At 49.4% G+C, this 22,531-nt stretch overlaps 7 protein-coding genes across 7 annotated transcripts; 2 read left to right on the plus strand and 5 right to left on the minus strand.

Annotated features, from left to right (window-relative positions):
• Window positions 1-994: 994 nt before the first annotated feature.
• Window positions 995-1,851, minus strand: EI90DRAFT_550887 (uncharacterized protein). Its single transcript, XM_039067779.1, has 3 exons — window positions 1,228-1,851; window positions 1,099-1,178; window positions 995-1,041 (listed from the first exon to the last, which is right to left on the minus strand). Exons 1-3 carry the CDS (start codon window positions 1,627-1,629, stop codon window positions 1,038-1,040), a joined length of 486 nt encoding a protein of 161 aa, XP_038908350.1. The 5' UTR covers window positions 1,630-1,851; the 3' UTR covers window positions 995-1,037.
• On the minus strand, window positions 1,711-2,656 carry EI90DRAFT_551035 (uncharacterized protein). The gene is made up of 5 exons (XM_039067780.1): window positions 2,535-2,656; window positions 2,350-2,469; window positions 2,166-2,293; window positions 1,841-2,077; window positions 1,711-1,788 (listed from the first exon to the last, which is right to left on the minus strand). The coding sequence occupies exons 2-4, from the start codon at window positions 2,436-2,438 to the stop codon at window positions 1,845-1,847; spliced, it is 450 nt and encodes a 149-aa protein (XP_038908351.1). The 5' UTR covers window positions 2,439-2,469; window positions 2,535-2,656; the 3' UTR covers window positions 1,711-1,788; window positions 1,841-1,844.
• Window positions 2,657-3,922: 1,266 nt separating this feature from the next.
• On the minus strand, window positions 3,923-4,520 carry EI90DRAFT_3159676 (uncharacterized protein; the record flags this gene model as incomplete). The annotated part of the gene is made up of 2 exons (XM_039066236.1): window positions 4,192-4,520; window positions 3,923-4,135 (listed from the first exon to the last, which is right to left on the minus strand). The coding sequence occupies exons 1-2, from the start codon at window positions 4,309-4,311 to the stop codon at window positions 3,923-3,925; spliced, it is 333 nt and encodes a 110-aa protein (XP_038908352.1). The 5' UTR covers window positions 4,312-4,520.
• A 1,388-nt stretch (window positions 4,521-5,908) lies between these two features.
• On the plus strand, window positions 5,909-7,056 carry EI90DRAFT_3091804 (uncharacterized protein). Its single transcript, XM_039062407.1, has 2 exons — window positions 5,909-6,756; window positions 6,810-7,056. Exon 1 carries the CDS (start codon window positions 6,221-6,223, stop codon window positions 6,683-6,685), a length of 465 nt encoding a protein of 154 aa, XP_038908353.1. The 5' UTR covers window positions 5,909-6,220; the 3' UTR covers window positions 6,686-6,756; window positions 6,810-7,056.
• Window positions 7,057-10,299: 3,243 nt separating this feature from the next.
• EI90DRAFT_3091811 (uncharacterized protein) lies at window positions 10,300-11,232 on the plus strand (the record flags this gene model as incomplete). The annotated part of the gene is made up of 4 exons (XM_039062408.1): window positions 10,300-10,546; window positions 10,646-10,729; window positions 10,779-10,833; window positions 10,890-11,232. Coding segments are annotated over exons 1-4 (302 nt in total), but the record flags the coding sequence as incomplete, so codon positions are not given.
• Window positions 11,233-11,817: 585 nt separating this feature from the next.
• Window positions 11,818-13,614, minus strand: EI90DRAFT_2837533 (uncharacterized protein; the record flags this gene model as incomplete). Its single annotated transcript, XM_039053669.1, has 1 exon — window positions 11,818-13,614. A coding segment is annotated over one exon (1,797 nt), but the record flags the coding sequence as incomplete, so codon positions are not given.
• Window positions 13,615-13,800: 186 nt separating this feature from the next.
• EI90DRAFT_2841460 (uncharacterized protein) lies at window positions 13,801-14,277 on the minus strand (the record flags this gene model as incomplete). The annotated part of the gene is made up of 1 exon (XM_039053689.1): window positions 13,801-14,277. A coding segment is annotated over one exon (477 nt), but the record flags the coding sequence as incomplete, so codon positions are not given.
• Between the last annotated feature and the right edge of the window lie 8,254 nt (window positions 14,278-22,531).

Genomic DNA, 22,531 nt, shown 5'->3' on the forward strand with positions numbered 1-22,531 from the left:
GGGAATACAACGTAGTTGATAAAGCGAACTCTCGTGGACTTTCAATCGAGTTTGTGGTCATTGGCGTAGGGTGTCTGATGGGATGTGGCATGCTGGGTGTGGATGCATAAGTTTATGCGCTTTCTCGTTTCCATGAGAGCGGATACAGCTGCCAGTCCCTCAAGTCTTCCAAGACCCTCCAATGTACGAGCAAGAGAATATGACCGTTGAAGCCCTTCTACTTCTACGTAGGTGTCGGGGTATTCTCCTGAATGGAATGATAATGACTCTCCATCCGAGTCAAGTGCTTCTGCATAGCGCCCCAGGGATCAAAAGATGGGGGATAAAGTGTTCAACCGCCCTGGAATAAATTGGAGGCATATGACTTGGGATAGTCAGCAAACAGTGAACGCCAAATAGAAACAGATTCCTCGGCTAAAGGTAGGGCTTCAGCATGGCGACCAAGGCTGTGGAATGATTTGCTCAAAGTAGTGGAGTGAGTGTGCCAAATTCGGTGTGTGCGATGTCGGATTAACGGTAACTAGTTCGCGCCAAAGTTTTGACGCTTTCTTTCATCACTGATAACGTCTCGGAACGCCTCGTCCAAGGTCAGTGAGTGAAACACTGAGTGTCCGGAGTGACAACGCCAGAGTCGGGGTGTGGGATATCCGATCAATGGAAACTAGTAGACCGCGGCAGAGTTTGACATTTTCCTCAATCATTGATTGGGAGAGCCTCCCGAGATTGCTGAGCGTAATTTCGAGATCCCGTAGTGATGCAGCCAGAAGTGGGGTTGTACAGTATGATGATGTCGGATGGACGGCAGCTATCCCACGCCAGGGTTCGACACTTTGTTTGATCACAGCGAGTGCTCGTCCGAGTTCGGCGAATACCAAACGGAGATTCTGGAGTGATGCAACGCCAAAGTGCAACCGAATCATTCGCGAACTCGTGCCCCTCCCGAAATCTTGAAAAAAAAAAAAAGACCAATTCCTCTCCAATCTGTTAAGTACTTGGGCCAACTTCTGCATCTCTTTCCTTTGAACCCACATCACTACTCAACTGACGGAGTACCAGACGAAATGAGAATGATGCGCAAGATGAAGTAATGATTCGTACCTTAGCCCATTCAGGGAACGAAGATATACTGATGTATCCTTCCATCCCCTCACACAGACTTCCACCCAGCGTGTGAGTTGCTGATTAAGAAATGTGAGGAGGCTCCAAAACTTGGTTGAGGTGACACACAACATGCCAACACGCGTAACGGAAGTGTTCGGCCAGCGTTTCTGGAGGAATGGGGGACAGTTCGACCTTTTCCGGCAACTTTTGGATTAACCCCAAACCGTCCAGACGGCAAAGATCCTCATTCAAGGTCTCAACGCAATGCAGGGCCACTCGGATATTTTCCCTTTTCGTATCCACCAGATAACGATGAAGTGCTGAGGATTCTGGTTCAGTTCGGTCTATGAGGAAATCGTGGAATGATTGATGTAAAATACGAATTGGCTCATCAGGTTCCCTAACCCCTAAGAGGAGGGGTGCAAGTTCGGCTAATGTGTGATGTATGGAAGACTTAAGGAGTGGTGATAGTATGGCATCCCAAGCCCTAACTGACAATGGCTGTTGCGCAACCAAGATTGCTCCCATCACAATGGGGCATGGCAGTCATGCACAAAATCTTCGTCCTTCCGATTACACTTCTTCAGAATGGTCGTATACAGGCTGTCCATCATTTCCTCGGCTCGGGCCTTCGATCGGTTAGCGCCCGTATCAAGCAATTTCTCCAGCGTTCTCATAGGGTCGCCACTTGCCACCTTCATGTAATGAAAGACGGTACTGATCCAAATGAACAACCCACCCACTCATTCCAGAATGTTTTGGATCAATTTGTCCTCTTCTCCCAGTACGTCTCTCAAACTAGGATGCACATCCATCAGTTTTCGTAGCTGCATGCGGATGTAGGTAGCACAGTCATCCACGTTCGCACCGTCGGAGAGATCGATGCTAATACGATCGATAGGTCGCTCAGAGCTGAGGCACTCTCGATTCCGCGAGCTGTACTTACAATAACACCAATGGTCAAGTTCGTCCTCACCTACGTGATGACCGCCACCTTAAGATCAAAAAGGCGACACAACAACAGCGATTGGGCGTTGTTACCTGGAACGACTTTGAAGCCTCACAGAAATCTTTCCTGAGGTCACTGATCATGCCCGGATTGTTCATGTGAGAGATGAAATTGATGACAGCGGGCCGCTTTCCCATCCCGCGAAACAATTGACTGATTTTGGTTTCGATACGCTGCAATGCCCTACCAAACGTCTGTGTCATTACGAGCCAGGGGGCCAGCGGATACATGTTGCTTACTCGCTTAGCATTGTAACGCTTTCTATCCATGGCTTTCCCTCTTCGCTCGACGCATCATACGAGTCAACGGTCGTGACTACGTCAGCCATTGTTTTGACGATGTATGTTCCAAAAGCCTCCCTGAACATTTACAGAACAATGATCAGCGCTTCCGTTCCTAATTTCGCATATCAATCGCCACCAACCTTGACCTCGTCCAAGATGAAGAGTGCCCCGCCGGTGGCAGTTTTTAGAGGGAGCAGATCAGACACGGCATTGATTACTGTGAGAATGGAAATTGCACAGTCAACTCCCGCCGGGGATCGTTGACCTTTTGCTTCAGTGACATTGTGGATGACGGGTGAATCGCTAGGGTAGTCAGGCAATTCATTTCGATACGCGGCAGCGGCACCTCCTGGATCTTTCGAGATGAGCTGACGGGACGATACTAGCTAAGCGGTCGCCAAAACGAAAAGACGGAATGGTGGTGGAAACGGGTTCAAGTAAAATTTCTGCATTCTGCATACTCACGCTAGCTGCCGGGTGTCCTGAATTGAATCAGAGCTCAACAAATCAACGATTTTTCTGTGTGTTCACCCGAATTGCACACGTTCATTCTCGCATGGTGGAAACGAACACTCACTCGCACGGAGCGGTTCGGTTCGGGAATAGACAAAACTGTTCATACGTGAACCGGCCGCGGAAGTTCGGGCAGTGTCGGGGCATCTCCGTCTCCTACCGGTAGAAGCGCCTGGATGGGAGGGAGAATAGTTGGGCTAGGACAATGCTCCAGAACCCTTGGCCTCACATGCACGGGAATGAGAGGGTATCGTTCCAGTGAGATCACGGAATCGGAGATGCACCTCAACAAGCTTTCACCTCCCCCAGGATGTCACTTTCAAGGAGGTGAGGAGACGAAATAACAGCTACAATAGTCCATATCGCTGTCACGAACTAACATGCTGTAGTCCTCCAACGCTCGAACGAGTTGGATAAGAAAGTATGGAAGGACCTTTCATTTAGAGTACTCAGACATCTCTCTCTTACCTCGTTTCCAGGTTCCATTCATCTCGCAGTACAGGACCTTCGCCTTATCCATCCTTGCAGATGAACGGGAATCGGTAAGGCGTCTCTCTGTGAGAAATAGCCATACTCCAGCTGGTGGTTGGGACGACATCAAGCTCTGGAGACTTTCTCAGACCTCGTCGCAGTATCTCTCAGAATGGAACGATTAACTTGGGGCTAGTGCACGATGTTTATGCTTGTAACCGGGAAATATGCGTCAGCGTTCAGAGTCGAAACATGATTGGAGTTGCTCATGCTGAACTGACTAGCACCCATGCTAATAACGGGGCCCACAACGAGTCATTTGCTGCGCATGAGTTGCGACTCTGCAGGCTTTTCGATTCTTAGGACAAGACCGGTGTGTTCGATATCCATCAGTCGTTATGTGACCTGAAGGCCAATATCTCCGTTGTTCACGGGAATGGAGAGTATCTCTCCATTCCAGTGAAAACCAAGATCTTGGTCTTTTGCAATTCCCATATTAACCTGATGTCTATTGACAAAGTTCAAGCATTCAGAATCCGCCGCCTTATTCCTTGAGAGCACCAGTGGCGTTTACATCGCACGCAGCCTTCACCCTTGATATGCAATGTTCGATCGCACGGCAGTAATAGGTTGAAGTGGGCTTCGTTTGATCAGATGGTGCAGCCAATACGGTAGACGGTACAGCCTTGACGTTGAGCATTACTTGATGCATGAAGATGTACATGAATGGGGAGCGCTCTCTGCAGCAAATGTGACCCTGGAACCATTGACTTCAGTGGCAGATGCAGCGAAAAGGCTAATGATGAGACTTACGTCGGCGTTCCACCACTCATTTTGTAATGAACAGAAGCCGCCCACGAACGCCAAAACCAAGCGTATAATTAGGGGTGATTTATCAGTTATGGATTCAACGTGTATAAGCCGAGAAACCATCTCGCCACACAGGGGACTGTGAGCGCTCGCCACAAGATTTGCTATTTGAAAGTTTCCCCCAGCTAGACGTATACTTCTGCAATTGCTGAGTGCGGCTTGCCATTGGCGTGTTTTGCCTGTGTTTTGTGATGTCTGGTGCAGCTGCGCCTTGTGCTTGTGCTTGCCCTTGGCACGTGGCGGACCCGGAGTGTGGGTCCAATGCCCATCCATTCAGCGCAGGGCAGCCGGTGGGAACGAACCTTCCTCATTCATCACAATACTAGCTAACACTTAGGTAATCGGTAATCCTTGTTACACATCTCCGTTTTTTTTTTGGGTGGCATTCCTGATGAGATGGGCTTGGTTTCCTAAAGTTTCCACGACGAGCTCATCTGGCCCGTCCTCTTCCAATCGTTCAATTTTGTATGAGCATTTCTCCACGCTCATCATAAACGGAATGAGATGGTTCATGATCTGTGTCTCGGGAGAAATCCCTTACCAAGTTGGAATTGACTGAATCGGCTGGGAAGATCTGGATACTTGATCTCATTTACGAAATATTGCCCTAACAGCAGCTGAAGGGTCCATGTCGCATTCGTGGAAGCGTCGATTGGAGTTTTCTTTGCCACGAAGTGGCGTCGGCGACACCGTGCACCGCTACACTCTTCAGCGAAGGTCCTGGTATATTCAGGCATGCGGCAAATTTTGTGGCCCAGTGCAGCGATGGTTTCGGGGCATGACCTTGACAGGGGTGCGCAAATTCTTCTACATAGAGTCAATTCGGTTAATACGAATAACCAATCCTGGCTAATATGCTGATGCATCGCCTTGATGACCGGATCTTTCCTAGCTATCTTCCTAGCCAAAGAGTGAATACGTCTTCCCCACACGCCTTCTCTCCCCTCCTGGTGTCATCTTGTATCGTCCCCCAATCTCCTGCTCACGGATATTGTAGCGGGACGTTTTGGGAACAGTTTCGCAGTTGAACGAAGCTAAACGGTGCACTGGCTGACGAGAAATTTCGAAATTTGTGAAATATCAACTACGTATTCTGGGATCATGTTCATATCGCCGGTTGGAATTTCGACGAAGAAGGTGGCTGAATTTGGAAGGTTTTATTCATTCTTTCAGCAGTCTGGAGCTTGGTCATCACAAAGAGAGGATTGAATAGGTCTGAGAGGCATAAAAGCGTGGTCTGAGCATAAGTTCTCCCCACCAGTTCCTTCTTCTCCCCCCTCGCTCTCGGAACCCCAGTCGCTACTCGGCTTTGACGTCCTTGGATTGTCTCTCGAAGCCTGGTCTGTGGCCATTCTGAACCCCTTTCACTCCATGAATCAAGGCCCTCGACGTCCCACTCATTGTCCACGTTGACGTTCCCCCATCAATCTTCTACCCCTTCACTTGATACCCTTAGCACGTCACCCATGCTGCCATTCGACCCATCTGCAATTCTTCAAGTCCCTGTACAGGTTCCCTGCCTATTACGCAACGACTCTAACATTTTAGATGATTTCTAGGCTGTCGATCTTCGCTCACTGCACTTTGGCACCTTGGCCTTCTCATCGACCTGTGACCGACGTGCCTTGTGGATTCCATCGTCTAGGAAGCGAACAACAACCAACTGAATCAAGTGCAAGGACACATGGGGCCCCTTCAATCCGATGGATGCGCAACCTCGGAGCACGACTCGCTTTCGCTCACAGTTCTGACCAGTCTGCCCGTTCGTTTTTCCCTGCGCCCTTGCTCCCGGAACTCTAGTCGTCGCCAGCCTTCACCATCCTCGAATCATCAATGTCTCATTGGTAGCCACTCCAAACCTTTCGCGGCCTCAACCCTATCGGACCCTGAAGCTGTGGGCTATATCTAGACAGCCAATTTTTCACTTATTAGCGCACCCAAGAGATGCCCCCTTCACCTATCCAATCGACCTATGATCACAGCTCTCATCTTCATGCAACCTGGCCGTGTCTGCTTTGGCGAACTGCTTGTGGATCAGTTTTACTGGTTATCGGGTCTACACATCCTGCTTTCCCTCTATGACCATTTGGGCTGCCCATGGACTCCGATGACCCGTTGTACACCTTACGGATTCGACGCGCTTTGCAGGTTCCATCGACAAAGGGGAGTAGACAACAAAGAAGAGGTAAATGGAGTGCAGGAACCCATACACGCCCTTTTCCCTTTTCCATCCGATGGATGCACAGCGAGAAAGAACGACCCACCTTCCTTTCCGCTTCAACATGTTGTTTCTGTCACCTGGTCTCGACGTATGCTCTTGCCCCGGGCCGTTTCCCTTGAAGCTCTCAGCCTTCCTGCCTTTCGGTCACAACCCACTTCCTTTGGAGTACCCTGTCGCCAGGTTTCTTTCGTCACGGATCTTTCTCTTCTTGGGTAGCTCATCAATCACTATTTCTGCGCCAAACTTCCAACAAAGGCGGCGAACACATCACTTCCGTCATATGACGAGTACGTATCATGATTTTCTTAGCAAGCAATATTCATTGAATCCGTTCATGCAGTGGTATGTCCCGTTTATTTCGGGAGAGTGGGAGTGGGACACTTTGGCGGGACGCCCTCGTGGCGTCGGTATGGACATGTTCCCACAGGCGCTTGCACCTGTTGTCCATGCCCCTTTCCTGTTAGGGTGGAACTTTGCGAGCCAGTTGGCTCGCATAGTGTCCACCCAACAGGTTTGGTCGTAAGTATCATTTCTCCTCTCACATTGAGACTCATGCTGACATCCTTACATGTCCAGGAACATCTTATGTTGCCCTCATTGTTGGGCAAGGAGCAAATTTCATGGTAAGTTGATCAGGTCCACTCGTGTATTTTTCGCCACTAACATTGGGTTACGCCACTGGCGGGAGCTTCCCCTACATTAGTCGATTTTATAGCTCAGCTCCGTCACATGGTGCGCTAGAAGCATGTTTGCTGTAAGTACAGTTCCTTTCTTTTGCCTGAATTCGTGCTGGGATCCGTTCCACTCTGTTTCACCTATCTTAGACGTGTATTCATCCAGGTAGTTGTGTACAATATTACTTTTCACTGCACTGGTTAGACTGAGATGCACGCCTATTGAGCTCTGCGTTACTTCCTTTGGTGTAAGCAACGCCGCGTCACCATCATACCTAAATCCAGGTTACTGATCTGATCTGATTATCCTGTGGTCCTGAAACGTACCTACGCCTCAGTTTTCACTTATCTTTTCCCTTCATGTCAATTAGTTATTCTTTTTTTAGTTTCTCCGCGACGATTCATTGTTCACTAGCGAAAGAGTCCCCCGTATGACAGTTGTCGTTTCTCGCTTTTTGTTTCTTGTTTCTTATGTTTTCCCCTTCGTGTATCTCCTGTCCGGTGCTACTTTACCGCCGTCCGTTGATCTCTATCTATTTTCTGCGTCTTCGACTCTATTGTACCACTGGGTGCCCGTCAATCGAAGAAGTTTCAGCACACGTCGAAGCAGTTCATCACGCTACTCTGACTAAGCGCCCTGCCCGTTTGCGCACATGTGAGCTTTGCAGCAAACATCCGCGTATATATTGGGGGCATCTCACGATTGGCTGGTTGACGATTTACGGAGCGCTAACCCAATGGCCCGCTCGCTGCACAGGGACTGAATCCTCAGGCTCCGACTTGCGCGACCGTCTTTACCAGTACAGTGCTGGCAGATGTCCTGACGAGCCTGGAACGCCGACTCGGCTGGGGTGGTCAGTACTTATGATTAGGCGATATAGCGGCAACGCGCAAATCCTGGTGTGAATGTAAGACAAAAGATATTGAACATGAGGTGAAAGAACAAAAACAAGAATTCAAACATAAGGCACACTAAAAGAATTGTATGCGTGAGAGCAGAACGCTCCGAAGCAGTGGCGCGCGAGAACGAATACGTGGGGCTTGGTTTTGCGCAGGCATGATCGAGGTGGGGGGGAAGGAGATCGACAACCAAAAACAGGGTGGTCAAAGCGAACAGTATTATAACAATGATGGTCATGAGTGCTCGTTCTGCTCAACACAAAATAAAACAAAAACAAAAACAAAACAAAAGCGAGCAGCCCAAGTGTACTGCTAACTTAGTTCCCAGAAGCGTAGTGAAAGCTCATATGTGGTGGTGGTCAGATGTCCTGGGTGGTGACCCCATTGCACTGAGCTCGACACTTCTGCTAGCACGTCCGTGATGAGCTGAGTCAGGATACATACAGTCCAGGATCGGTACACACGAGATGAGAACGAATATCATGAAAAACGCAAAAGCAGCCAGGCACAGAAACATACATGGAGGAAGAGGTCCATGTGACAGGCGAAGACGTGCAGTTTGGGCCCTTGGCCCCATCCGGTGATTACTTAGTCCCGTCAAAGACTCAAATTAAGCCCCAGCGTCGAATAGTGAAGTCATGCATGTCGTATCGTGCCAGTATGGGTATTATGTGAAACGAGTTCAAAGTTCGATGCTCCACGAATGCTAGTTACTACGTCGGCGTTGCCCGGCGCGTCACGAACCAAAAATGACGATGAAACCTTGGAAACTGAAAAAATGATCAAGAATCGGGCTGAGAGCGAGATGGTAGAGGGATAAGACAAGAGGTCGATTAGGGAGTACGTGACTTGCGTTGGCCGGCTAGAGCTTCAGTCTTCACTGGTCATGCAACCAGGCTCAGCTTCAGCTGTATACGTGGGGGCCAACCAGGACATATAATTTGAGCGAGAAACATGCAAGATTTCCGAGTCAATGCAGAACTACATGAACGAGGGAACGTAGATAAAAAAGAAATGTCCAAGAGAGAAAGTACAGAGTTGCATGCGGCTGGCCCGCCGTTACATGGGTTGAGGAACTGCAAACAAGAAATCGTGCCTCAGTTCGAGATGTGCATGTGTGAACTGAGGATCGAGAGAAAGTGGGAACTTTTTGGCCAGAAGCGCTGCATGCAGCGTTACGGCGTACTAGCAGTTACAATTGAACCACCGAACAAACTTAACACCTTGTCTCAACCAGCCATGTCACCCATATTTTGGAGACCTGATTAGGTACCCAAAAGCGCTATATATATATATACCTAACAGGCCAAAAGCTTGTTGAATGTTCTATAACGTTCTCCAACGGAATGCTCGTAATGATTAGAATGTTCTAAAACCACGACTGAACGTTCTAAACAATCAGTGAACGTTGTGTGTATGTGCCTAATAGGCCAAAAGGTTGTTGAACGTTCTATAACATTCTCCAGTGGGGTATTCTGATCATCATTGAACGTTCATTGAACGTTCTAACTGTCATTTGCCGCAGGTGTCTGAATGGCGGCAACTTCCCTCGGCAAGATTCAATACAAAGGAGGCAAACGCCGAGATCAGGTGATGAATTATTCGCAACTGTCTAGTTCTTTCCGTCTCCCCATCCTCTCCCCATCCTCTACTGAACCCGCGCAGCGCCGCGACCACCGCCAAGCCTCCCTTCCCTCCTCAGTCCTAAGCATACGCTTTGCGTCCCTCGATTGGGGTGTGGCCTAGCTAACTCATCGTTGCAGTGAGGCGTGGGTTTGTTGTAGGGTTCCATGAGGTTTGCCGGTTTCTTCAGTTGGCATGAACCGCACTAATTGTCTCTCCCCTGTAGATTGTTCCGCTGATTGTCTCTCAGCCTAGCTAGTTCAGTATTCACAGAGTTTATCAGATGATGGCCTAACGGGGTGGGTTCGTTATTCCAATTGGAGCTGCAACCCCGTTCTTCGCAACAAATCTGATGACTTTTTTTTTGCAGGCTTTGACCTGAACTCGCTGTGCTGGTAAGTTTGTCCCCTGATGATTGTCCTCTTTACGTCCCATGGCCCACTTTCCCCTCGTAAATTCATTTTACTTTCCATGGCGTCAATGCAATGGTATGAGGCTCGGTTTGTTTGTATTGTCCGAAGCAATTAATATTTCGTACCTCCCTTGTATATTAGATTTATATCCCCCTCCGCGACTATTCCGTACCCCCACCAGCTGACTCCTGTGGAATCTGAAACTCTTGTCCTCGCTTTGAGGTCCCCGAGCTTGTACTGGGCACGTTCACTGATTGTTTCCGTGTTTTGTCTTGCATGTCACGCTGCAGCCACAATGTTGCCTGCCCATTTGCTCTTCCATTCGCCTGCCAGCTTGCCCCGCTTGCCATGTTGCTGACATCAACGTGGATGACATGGGTCTCAGATCCAAATGACCCGGTGTTTATTCCTATTTACATTATGTTTCCAGTGGGTGCTTTCATTGATTGTTCTTCAACTTGTGTCTAGTAAGCAAATTTTTTCTCCACCCGGTTTCGTGATTGCATTATTTTTCTATTATGTTTGCTTCCATCACTGCTACTAACATAGTTTGCTATGTATTCCAGTTTATTTCACGGGACTAATCGGAGTCGGGCACGTGCGACTTGGAGCTGTTCACACTGCCGCAGCGCTTGCGCTCGGTGTCACTGGTATGTTTCCCCAGTGCAGCCGGGCTTCTAACTCACGCTTGCTTGTCAGTTACCCCTCGTTATCGCGTGGTTATTACTCTCCCTTCCATGTGTTGCTGTTTTCTGTAAGTGTATTTTTTTAACCCTTTATTTACTTGATTTGTGAATTGTTCGCCCTCAGCTCCTGTTCCTCCCCGCTCAGGCTGCATTTCCTCTTTTGTCTACCCTCCACCTCCCCCACTCCGCCTTTGATTACGTTGTATCTTAACTGTACTCTCTTTGTAACCGGCCCGCCCTCAGCCGTTGTTTTCCTGTTCCGCAATCAACATTCTGTGCTGGCCCGATGCTAGGCCGAGTCCGCTGTCATGATGCCTATTCTCTTTCTCCCTCTCTATGTCACGTGATTAGAGGATACAAACAGTTATGACCTTAGCTGTATTGTAGCGGAGTTGTCCGAGTTTATTGTTATATTGTTATATCTACTCATAGAGTTTCCGGAATTAATGTTAATATTGTTATTATTACATTGTTATATTCGAGATCGGCACCAAATCCGCTCATTAATGCGAAAGAGTTCCCGCGCTATTTGATGTCACATGCATGTGAGAGTTGGAGCTGAATTCATGAGACAATTGCCCGGCCAACTGAGGGAAATGGCCACACTGTGGGAATCGCCATGGGCCAGCAATTACAACTTACATTGCGAAACCCTCTACATTCTCTGGGTCAAGGCGAGCATCTTCACCCATATCTAATGCTGCCATAGCCAGAGCCAGAGCCCCGTTTTCCTCCATCTCATCAGGCTCTATTTCATCATTATCATCATCATCTTGACTTGCCTCATCCGCGCTGTCCACACCATCATCTTGACCTGCCCCGGGGTACTGAGTATTGGTGGATTGAACGTTGGTGTAAAGGGAACAGAAATCCTCCTTTGACATTGGAGGGGTGGTGTCCGGCCACGGAAGTGCATCGTGAGGACAAGGGACATCTTCGGTGTGATTCTGCCATGAAATGGAGAGATTGTGAAGTTCATGGAGCCATTTGAGAGCAAGAAAGGCCACGTCAACGCTGTTCCTTCCTTGACATGACCGAAAAAGTGACTCATATGCAGCATGCTCATGAGCCAACCAGTGTCGGAGGTTAGCATGCTCTGCAGTGAGTCTGCGTATCTCAGACCGGCAATTATTTGCTTCCTGCATATAGCGAATGCTCTCACGAACACTAGAATCCATCACCCATTTGGGGAGCTCTCCCTCTCCGGGCTCTTGGTCAAAGAACTCTTGCCAAAGATCTTGATCTACATCTAACTTGAGGATGGTGTCACGGCTGAGGGAAGGTGGGAGATACTTATTTTGGTGGGCTGGAGAAGTAGTCCGAAGCCTCCTTAGAAGCTCTAGCTTCTCGTTGTATTTTCGCAGTGTAATGTCAATGGCAGATGATCGGCCCTTCACTGCTTTCTCCACATGGGCCTTGACATTTTGATCAATGGTGCGAGCTTTTGAGCGATCAAGTATGTTGAGTTCGAACCGTCTTGAACGCAATTTCCGAACAAGCTGCTCCCTAAGGATTCGAAAATTGATGAGTTCATTTGTCCACTCATCCTTCTTCAGCCGCTCCAGCTCTTCGAAGGCAGCATCGCCCTGTGCTCCAAGCATACGCATGTTTGTGGCCAACGACTCCTTCAGCCTTACAATCTCTTCTGCCACTTTCTCCATGAATTCTTGCGACTCAAACTGACGAACTGGATCATCTACTGGCCTGGTCCGAACAAGCTCCTCATAGAGTGTCTCTTGGGTCTTTAACTCGGTCCTCAGTGAAGTAATTCGATCCACTAGCTTCTGGGCCGCTGTCTTCGATTGACGCTCTAAAGGTTTGCTGTAATAACGTCGCTGGTCCTCAAACTGTGCCAACAGATCAGGAACCGGATCATCGTTGTTCTTCCCCGAGTGACCGGTAGCTGCATTAAGTCGCCCCCTGGCCCTCTTTAGGTGGCCTCGAAGCCATTTTCCAGAGTCAGGGGACTTCATGGACTCAATGTGCTCAACCTGGACATCAATTAGAAAGAGGCGACGATAATGGCCAGTAACTCGAAGGCCCGGTATCAACTGTCGCAGCTGGCTCCACACCCTCTCACAACCTTCACCATCCGTGAGGCCCCAAAGCTCCGATTTACGTGGATGGTACCAAAGCTGACAGGCATACTGGTGACCATATGCATGGAAAATGGAGACACCCCACGCGATTCGAGATCTCCACTCCGGAGCAATGTTGTATTTCTTCAGGGTACGATCTCCCTGACATCCTATGTCATACAATATTCCAACCCGCCATGAGCCCGGGACGTGCTCAAAGAATTTTGCGACGAGCGCGAAAAGGTAGTGCTGTTTCTCACCGGCCGTCTGGACGTTAACGAGGAATAGGGGTATATCGTGGCGACACAGGATCGCCATCACTCCAGTGTCCGCAAAATAGTCTGTCGATGCCTTAATGCGTTCCCCATCGGCAGCGATGAAAGACTCAGAACAAGCATCATATGTAGAGTTCGGGACTGGCAAGCCAAACTCCCTCCTATCATCTGCACCAGCTGGAGCACGCTCAATGTCCACCTCCTCCCCTTCACGGTTTCTGCGCTTCCTGGAAGACTTTTTAGTGGGGCGGATGGTCTCGACGTGTTCTTTCCAAAACTGAACGAAGTCCTCAGACAAAAATACAGTTCTCGGTGACGTGAAAGCAGGATCCTTCCCCCCGACTTTCTCCTCCATTCCACGCCGACGATCCTTGTCTTTAATCCGCTTTAGTTGGAAATTCGCATCGCAACATATGATGGCCTGTACATCCTCCCCTTTCGTATAGGACCCACCAAAACAGAGGGGACATCGAGAACGGAGGAAAGAACTAGGCTGATCATCAGCATTAGGGTTTGGAGTATGATGGGCATTCTCATACACGCGACGATTGATCGGAGTCGTGACGTCAAAATCAGTCTCAATCTCGGTACCCTCGGAATGCTGCGAGACGGAGGTAGATGGCCCCTGCGGCATCACAGATGAAGGTTGAGATGGAAGTGCATAGCTTCTTGCTAAACGAACAAGCTCCGCTTGGACTAACGAAACGAGACTCTGGTAATATTTCAGGGCATTCGCGAAACGTCTACGAAGAGAGTCCTTGGCATCAAAATGAAACCCGCGATTTTGAAGTATGGTTTGCATGGTAGCTGCCCATGCCCGGTTATTTGGGGCGGTAAACTTGAAGAAAAGTGAGACCCATTCCAACATATCGATGCTTACGGCCAGTGAAGGGCGATATGGAGCACATGGGAACATCCCAAGCTCAACAAGCTGGACGGGAGCAGGGCGGGTACTGCAAACAATAAGCAAGACCTCCTCTTTGCGGTCAAACCGCAAACAAACAACTTTGAGTGCCAGGTGGCTGCCCCCACAATCGCAAGGATCCGCTCTAGGTGTGACCCCCGATCCGGAATAACGCAAACGCTCCCACTGAATGTACACAGCTATGAGCTGCGGAAGGACTGTATTGTCCCAACGCACATGCTGCCTCTCGCGCTTTAAAGCGTGCTTAGACCGGCGTGCATCCAGGGGTGTGCAGATGACTCGGTCCACCACAGTGTCGAGGCCAATAGGGATGGTTCCTATATATGGAGTAGGTGGGGAGGAGAAAGGCAACTCGAACTCTTCGGGTGGGTTGGGCGGCGGCACATGTTCATCATTGTGGTCATTGGCGGAATGTGGATAGGAGCCTCCACGTTGTTGGCCCCTGGCTTCTGTGATCGGCGAAGAGATGGCACAATCCCAGGGACGCTGCTCAGCTCCTTCAGGAAACCGGTACTTGACCCTTCATTCTGCAACGTCCCACCATCAGATTGCTTTCTTGCATAATACCTTTCCGATGCTTTGAGCGACTTTTTAAGACTGCGTAGAGTTCCTGCCATAATGTTGTAACGATGTGGTGATCAGGATAAAGGAGGGTATTGTGAATAATAAAGGCGTCGTATGAACCGCGGTGGGTGTTGGACCAATGGACCGATGGGCTAGATCGCTCGGTGGTGCTTGTCACAGACACCGACGATGAAAACAAGGGACAAGTCCCAGAGGCAATGATGATGGAGTGAAGTAAGAGTCCCAGCGATCCTCTGAGGTGTGCAGCGCCGAAGGAGCAAGCTCGAAGGGTTATCCCCAAAGAAAAATCCTTGAGGAGGGCACCAACGAATAAGATCAATGCACTCAGGGGCAGGGCAGCACGCGAGAAATTAAGTCACAACGTGAGGTTAGGATGGAGGTGGAGCCGAGGGAGTGCAATCGTGAACTGTCTCCAATGCAGGGGCTTTGAAGAGGACACCGACGAAAAACCAACGGACTCAGGTGAAGCGACAACAGGCACAACGCAGTTTAAGGTCAGGGAGGACGTGGAACTAAAGAGGTGTAATCGTGGGTTGTCTCCAATGCAAATGCTTTGAAGAGGACTCCACGAATGTGAGGGAACGTAGGGGCGGCGAAACGGTTAGGACGAGCGGAAGTGTAATGGCAGAACGATGGCGGAACGCCGTCACAAGACTAGATTCAATTGAAGTGGGTCGGAACAAACATAAGGCAACAAGTTACAAGGCAAGCGTCTCAATGACACCACGTAAAGTGGTGAGGGTACGATCCAGTTTTCTTTGTAGCTCCTCGTTCATTGCTCGTAGCTCCTGGTTCTGCACATGTAATTCATTGACCTCGGACTCAAAAGCGTCCAACTCAATGGAGGAGAGTTGCGCAGCAGCTTCATGCTCGCGGATTCGGGCCTCCAATTGAATAATGCGAGCAGTCATTAAGTTCCTCGATGAAGCATCTGCCGCGTGGGTTGGAAGGGATAAGGACCCCGCTGCCCTTTGAACTGGTGGCTGACTCCTGGGAGATGTTGATCAGACAGTTCCGAATACATTAAATTGTACTTACATTGGAGCTTGTGCCGCTGGTTGGGTATCGCCTCCGCTAAATGGCGGTTGCCTTCTGAGCGATGAATAAGAGACGGTGCGAATACAAATTGACATTACCTTCTTTGACTCAATATGTTATCGCTGGCAGCATCGTTGTTTCGTGCGAATCTAAAGGACCTCGCTTGAAGATCGGATGCTTCAAGGCTGTAACACATCAGCATCAATGATAGGCTTTGAGTGAATAGATCCAGCCACTTGCCCGGGACACGGTGGTCCTCTCATTCTACGCTGACGGAAGTCATCCCTTGATATTTGATTTCCGCGTACTGTGAATATTGTATGAGTCACTCATTGTTTTCGGACTGTATAGACTATACTAACGAAAAATGGTGCACCTTTGGCCCCCATTCACTCGGGGACATTTCCAGAACCAGTAGCCTTCCAACTTTTTTCGGCCGCAATATTTCAGCACTGAAGATGAGTTAGATTGATATCAATAAGAAGCTCGAGGAGATGCCATACTCTGATAGCCACAATCACAACGGAAATCATAGGAATCCGAGAGACTGGGAGGAATAACAACAACTTGCTCCCCTTGGAAATTCTGTAGAAATGCCATTGGCTTCGATGAATCGATCGGTGGTAATGTTGCTGTGAGGCAAGTGGTGAGATATTTCTTGCACAATTCCTCGATCCATCACCTGACTAATCAGTGCCATCCTCGCGATAATTGGATAATTGATTTTACTGTAAGGGAGATATTAATTGGGATTTAATGGAGGGTACGAGATTAAATAAGACTTGTGTGCCTCGGGTTCTAGCACCAGGCTTCCTTCATGTCCGCCGCACACAGTTGACCTCGCGTATGGTATACCCAGTTATGGTCTTTCTTATGCTGATGTTTTTCGTATGTGTTTAGTTTGTTTTTTCTCTGATTTTCTCGGTCGCTCAAAAATTCAAGAGGCTTCGACGTTTGTCGGGGTCGTCGCCACGTTATTCTATCGTTCCGAGTCGCCCGTTGCACACAAGTTATGTTACATTTACTGTAAAGAAACAAGGTTGGGGTTGGGTCTGGCAGCCTTGACGCCGTGGGAACCTGTTCAATCTCCTCTCGTTGCCGAGGCAGCGGCACCACATCCAATTCCCATTAATCGTGAGTGCGTGTTGGATGAACAAGTCGTGACAACACACGGATGCCATCGGGACAACACTCAGTGCGGAATTAGATGGATGATAGGAAGATATGTATTTACATGTGTTTGTATCGACAATTTTATCTTTGGAGTTTGTTCCTGTCGTTTCTTTTCCGTTGCTCAACCGCATCGTTATCTGGCGACCTTCGGTCATGAATGTGCACTTCAACAATAGATGCTACCCAGGTTTGCACTGTTGCACGGAGCGGTGTGTATTTTCCATCATTATCAATCCGGGCGCGGCCTCGTGTCAACGTAACTTGGTGTTGTTGTTACGGCTTCGTCTTCCATTTGTGGTTTCTTCGCTACCACGCTGTTCAAAGCGCCTTTCTTATAAAGCGAGAAATTTTGGTTTTCACATCGTGAACAACGGGACTGAGGTTAATCTAATCTGGATTCTATAGATTTAAATTCAGCCAACTCCAAACCGGTGGCAGGTCACATGTTTCTGCGGTTGTTGCCGGATCACACTCCACTCTGGCGCGTCCCCTCACAGTCTTGTTTCCAGTAAGCATTCTCACAATTAGGATGATTAGGGCCATAGCGCGCACAGCCCTGATATTCTATTACTGTTTACACGTAGATTGACTCGTGAGGAAGATGACTAGTCACACAACCCATCGTCCGACTCGCGGCCTCGATCCGCATCATGTGGTCAATGCCAATCCTCAGCCAGCTGAGGTGTCGCTTGGTCATCTTGCGGAAGGCTCGCTCGCTCGGCTACGCAATATGGCATCTGTCAACCTTCATCATGATGAAGTGACACAGGGTCATGCTTCCAATGGCTTGTCAGAGTGGTTGCAGTGGTTGCTTGATGAATCGTTTATGAATGAACGGTCATCTACCCCCATAACTCCAGTAGAATGGGATTATAGATTGTTGCGATTTGTCGACGTAAATGGTGACTTGCCATTTGACATTGCATTGAGTAATCAAAAGCTGCTCAATCAACGCCACATACGACGATATCCTAAAGGTATGTTCTTCTTCCCCCAGTTCTAGCTTGGCGGCTCACCCCCCCATTCCCCTTACTACAGCCACAAATCGACGCAGGGTTTACCACCGGTTTTCATGGTCGCTGTTGGCCTCAAATAGCCCTCGAGCGCATAAATACGAGTTCCTGGGACAGCCAACCAACGAAACCCCTTCTCAAAATATCCCCCCTCCTGCATTCACTGCTGCTGACACATTCCTATTTGATCATCATTGGGATTACACACGGTATCCTATCGTTTTCGATTCGCAGCGCCCATACCTTCCATATCTCCCACATTGCCGCTTGAATGAAAAATTGGACCATAGGTGGGAGGAGTTAAGCTTTCGTGAAGGCGAGCGCTGTGATGGCTTCCCTGGGTTTGGCCCCACAATGCGCGGTATCGTTTTTGATAGCGAACAACTATCAGACATCATGTATTTCTTGAGACAGACAGAGAGTAGTTTTCATCAGTGGGGGAAAATAATCAAAAAATGGAAAGTCCCAATCCCTTTTCAATTCGATGGATCCACACTCCCCTCGATGTATTTGAACCGGAAGCTTTGCTCCCTTCCGCACATTCCCTTCTCGATTCTCACCTCATTTCGCCGAGGGCTCGAAATGCTTGCGTGGACAAACTACGCCATGTTCCACTGCATTGACTTTGCTGCAAAGCAGCTGGGCTGCTCACCGCCTTGTATCCCTGTCGACACCTCCCTCATTGGCACTACATTTGTACTTAAGCCCAACGACGACGAAAGCCAAACCCTTCAGTCCAGTGACGTCCAAACTCTCCACCGACACGGTGTTCCCATCTTCATAGTTCGCCAGTACGGCAGCTCCATTACATTGGAGAAACCCTCTGACAATGACGACCGCACTGACAATGATCCCATCGCCTTGTCGCTTATTGCTGCCGAACGAGAGGGTCTCCGCTTCGTGGAATTCCTTCGCGTGTCAACTCGTCTTAACAATACGCGGGGGTTGTATCGCCCTCGGGTATGGCGGGTCAGGCAGCCTAATTGGGAACAATGGGAGGAGAGTCTCATCACGCTCAAGCTGCCACAACAATTTTTTGATGGTGACGTTTACTCCAACAAAGTGTTTTCGATTCGCGATGGCATGCTTAACATTATCGAGGACCACTTTCCAGCCTGCTTTTCCCCCTCATTTGTACCAAAATCCAACTCACCAGGAATTCTGGGAAAGGAGACACCGAGTCATGTCCTCACATTCGGCGACGAACCTTCCTTTCAGTTCTTAGAGATCGCCGTTAATGGCGATATTGATGATCGAGAACTTCAACGTATCACTGACTCCAACTTCTTTGGTCAGTATTGTGAGCAGGGTGCCATCTTGGTAGCTCTTGCTTACTGTGGAGATGCAAGTGCACGGGAGACCATCCAAAAGGAGCTTTCTGTTAGTGGCATAAAGGAGAAAAATGCATCTCCTCTTCTCCGATACCTGCGCTGGAAGTGGCGTGACCCAGCACGGCTTAGTGTGCATGCTCGTCTTGAACGAGTTGAACGTTCGAAGGCTTACCTTGAATGCGTAAGTGGATGTTTCGAGAAACCCACGTCACCACCAATGCCGCCGCCTCCCTCTTTACCGCTGCCTTCCTCTCTGCCACCATCTCCCCCTTCGCTGGCGCCTCCCTCTCTGCCGTTACCTCCCTCTTCGCTGGCGCCTACCTCATCGCCGCTTCCCGCTCCATGCCCTTCCCCAACCCAACCAAGACCGTCTTCACGGTCACGGTTATCCACTTCACAGCTCATCTTGCGCGAGGGCGGTTCGCTATCGGGCCCGCTCAACATCATCCCGCAAAAGCGTCCGATGTCAGCAGCCTCTGTTCTTTCGGGCACTGGTGCTGACGACCTCCACGTTGGTGGGGACTCCGGCCCCAACTTGACACACGCTGATGATCCCCCTTCAACTTCTGGATCGACGGACATTCCCAGCGTTATTGACTTCAAACCTGTTCCCAGGGACCTGTGGTTTGAACTCCTTGTGCCCCTAGACATGGATGACTATCAGAAGGATGCTGATTGGCCGTTATTGTGGGTCGACAGCTTTCGTTGTTGGGGTGTCTGCGCTTCCCGTCCTGCCTCGAAGGTCTCTGTTGGTGGCAAGTTGCGCGTTTCTTTGCTGCTCAAGTGCCGTAGAAAAGCTCAGGCACTGCTGCAAGTCCTAAACAATCATCCAGATCCGGATTCTTGGGCAATGATCCCGGGGAAAGCCCTTATGCAGCAACATGAGGTGCATCACACACTAGCTCCTTTCTATTCCCGTATCGAGCTTCAATATGTCGCTATTGCCTATGAAGAAGCCCGCTCATCAACAGAACTTGATGCATGGCTTGATCCCTCTTTTGCACCACCCCGTCTCACCCGCGATAACATCGCAGAAACTCTTCTGGATTATAAGCACTTTCCCCCCTTCGTATCATCGTCCCCAGATCCACCACCCCTGCGTACCATGGTACGCCTTTCCTTCATGACAGACACAATAAAGGACTTCCTGAATCAGAAAGACACCCTTTTAAAAAACAAGGTATCTGCACGAAGCCGGAGACGGTTTTTGCTCATCGTGCAAGCTTGGGTCGCTGTTCACAAAAGCCGAGACACTCTAAAGCCATACTTTAGTGGCTTTAAGATATGGCCAAGTGAAGGAGATGCGGATCTTGTCCTGCGCCTGATTTCTCGAAGGATTTTTGGATCCATGCACGCCGAGGCTCGCAATAAGGCAATGGTTGAGGAGAGATTTGAAACCTTGTCATATACGAGAAGTGGGAAATGGATGGTGACAGTTGAACTGAATGTAAATCAAGGGCTGTATTACAAGCCTATCCAGTCATAATGTTCTCCTTTGCCCTTCCCTACTTTCGCCCCCGCACATCCCCTCTCCTGTTCCCCCGTTTGTTCATGTGGAGTATGACTATGTTTATATTTGTTGCACTTTGTTTATATCGATCACATGAAACGTTGTTCGAAGTCACCATATTGTCTCGAACGGGCAGAATACAAACAGGATTGGTCTATTGATTGCCGTTCCTATCTGCTTGTAGATTGATAAGGTCTCTGGATTGCCCAGATTAACTTAGTTCCTGGCTAGTGAAGCAGCTTCGTTAAACAACGAAAGCGCCTTCACCTGCTCAATTTAACTCAGTTTCTCGCCAACGACAACGGTCTTGTTCCCAAATGTACGTCAAGAGAATGCAACGAAGACGGAGATATTGACCGCTATTTCTGCCCACTCATAGATCGCCAGAGCTTTGGACTGCCTGCCTAATAATATTGCGCCTGGACGAGAATCATTTTGCGACCCAACGAGAGCGATTTCGCTTCATCCACCACACGTTCACTGCCTGTTATTCGATTTATCTTCGCTTTATCTGCCCACACATTCATATTGATTGCCTTGGCTTCGTGCTCGCTGCCCTTCTGATGGCATCGTCGAATTCTGGCCTTAAACTCATACTGCGAAGGGGCCAAACTTCAGCCTCTGATCCTGCTCCACCAGTTCGTCGATCCGCCCGCGTGCGCGCCAAAGCTACTGGCCGCAAGAGAGGGTCGAAGAAGACAAACACCTCAAATCGTCGTACTGCCATAGCGGGTGCTGCAGGGTGTGATGTCGTCGTAGGCAAAGATATTGATGGCACCAACCAAACTTCGACCACCCAGCTTTCGTCTACGCTTTCGTCTATTACCGTCCCTCCAGCTGACGGTGGTGATGTCCAACCTGGTACCAGCAATGAAATCCAACTCTCTGCCAGTGCTGTGACGACAGTGTCGTTGGACGCTGTTGTACAACCCACACCGACCTTGACACTTCCTGGCAGAGCGCAGCCATCCTCCCGCACTGCAGCAGCCGCATGCAGCGATGGAAGTATCATGCACTCACCTGCCACGGTACCCCATGGCATCAATGTCGCTATGTCGTCGTCCCCCAGTCACAGCAGTGGCAGTGGCACTCTGCCGTCTGAAATTTCTGCCAACTGTCCCACTCCACCATCGTCTGCCCAGAGTGGGGCCGGTGATGTTACAAAGGATACCCATTGCGACGTCCATACATCTCTGCCTCCCAACGGCGACATGGTAGCCTGCGGCATCAATGATGAGACTCTGTCGTCCCCCACCCGCAGTACAATCGACGTGCCAGCCACATATACCGGCAATCCCTCCGAGACTCTCAATCTCGTCAGTGATTTGAACCCCTCTGACAAGGGCGATCTTCATGCCTTGAGTGAGCATGACGAAGCGGATTTGGGAACCATCGGCATAGATGATGATTTCAGTGCGAAGCTAAAAGGTGGTCGACTCAACAAATCGGAAAAGGCGGAGCTTGAAGGGATTACCCAGGGCTTCCTGAGGGAGATTGATGCATTTGCGAAGTCCAAAAATCGGACATTCGATTCCATCCTCGCTCTTGTCAATCTCATCCTTACGCAGAAGCAGCATCGAAGCCGCGGGAATGTGTGGAATGCTTTCCAAGCTTCCTACCTTGATTCGCACCCAAATCCGGATCCCGACAGTATCTCTGCTGCTGAATATACGAGGACAGTAGTCAGGCCTGCTTACCAAGCCCTTGTTGAGAGCCACGGTGGCGAAGATTCATCGGAATGGACAAAATACTCCCGTAACCTTGTGTTTCGACATGAGGAAAGCAAGCTCCAGTTCACGGACGGACTCACTGGTAGTGCCGGTCAAGTTCAAAAACGA

The sequence above is a fragment of the Cantharellus anzutake genome (assembly GCF_015039405.1).
Source record: "Cantharellus anzutake strain C23 chromosome Unknown EI90scaffold_166, whole genome shotgun sequence".
NCBI classification, from domain to species: domain Eukaryota; kingdom Fungi; phylum Basidiomycota; class Agaricomycetes; order Cantharellales; family Hydnaceae; genus Cantharellus; species Cantharellus anzutake.

Excerpts from the sequence above, each read along its gene's own strand:
- EI90DRAFT_550887 (XM_039067779.1), bottom strand. The coding sequence starts at position 1,629 with ATGGGAGCAATCTTGGTTGCGCAACAGCCATTGTCAGTTAGGGCTTGG. Across the intron at positions 1,179-1,227 it reads GTTACGCGTGTTGGCATGTT|CAACTCACACGCTGGGTGGA; the intron begins GTGTGTCACCTC and ends TTTCTTAATCAG.
- EI90DRAFT_3091804 (XM_039062407.1), top strand. The coding sequence starts at position 6,221 with ATGATCACAGCTCTCATCTTCATGCAACCTGGCCGTGTCTGCTTTGGC.
- EI90DRAFT_551035 (XM_039067780.1), bottom strand. The coding sequence starts at position 2,438 with ATGGCTGACGTAGTCACGACCGTTGACTCGTATGATGCGTCGAGCGAA. Across the intron at positions 2,294-2,349 it reads AGCGTTACAATGCTAAGCGA|GGCATTGCAGCGTATCGAAA; the intron begins GTAAGCAACATG and ends GACGTTTGGTAG. Across the intron at positions 2,078-2,165 it reads TGACCTCAGGAAAGATTTCT|GTGAGGACGAACTTGACCAT; the intron begins GTGAGGCTTCAA and ends GTCATCACGTAG.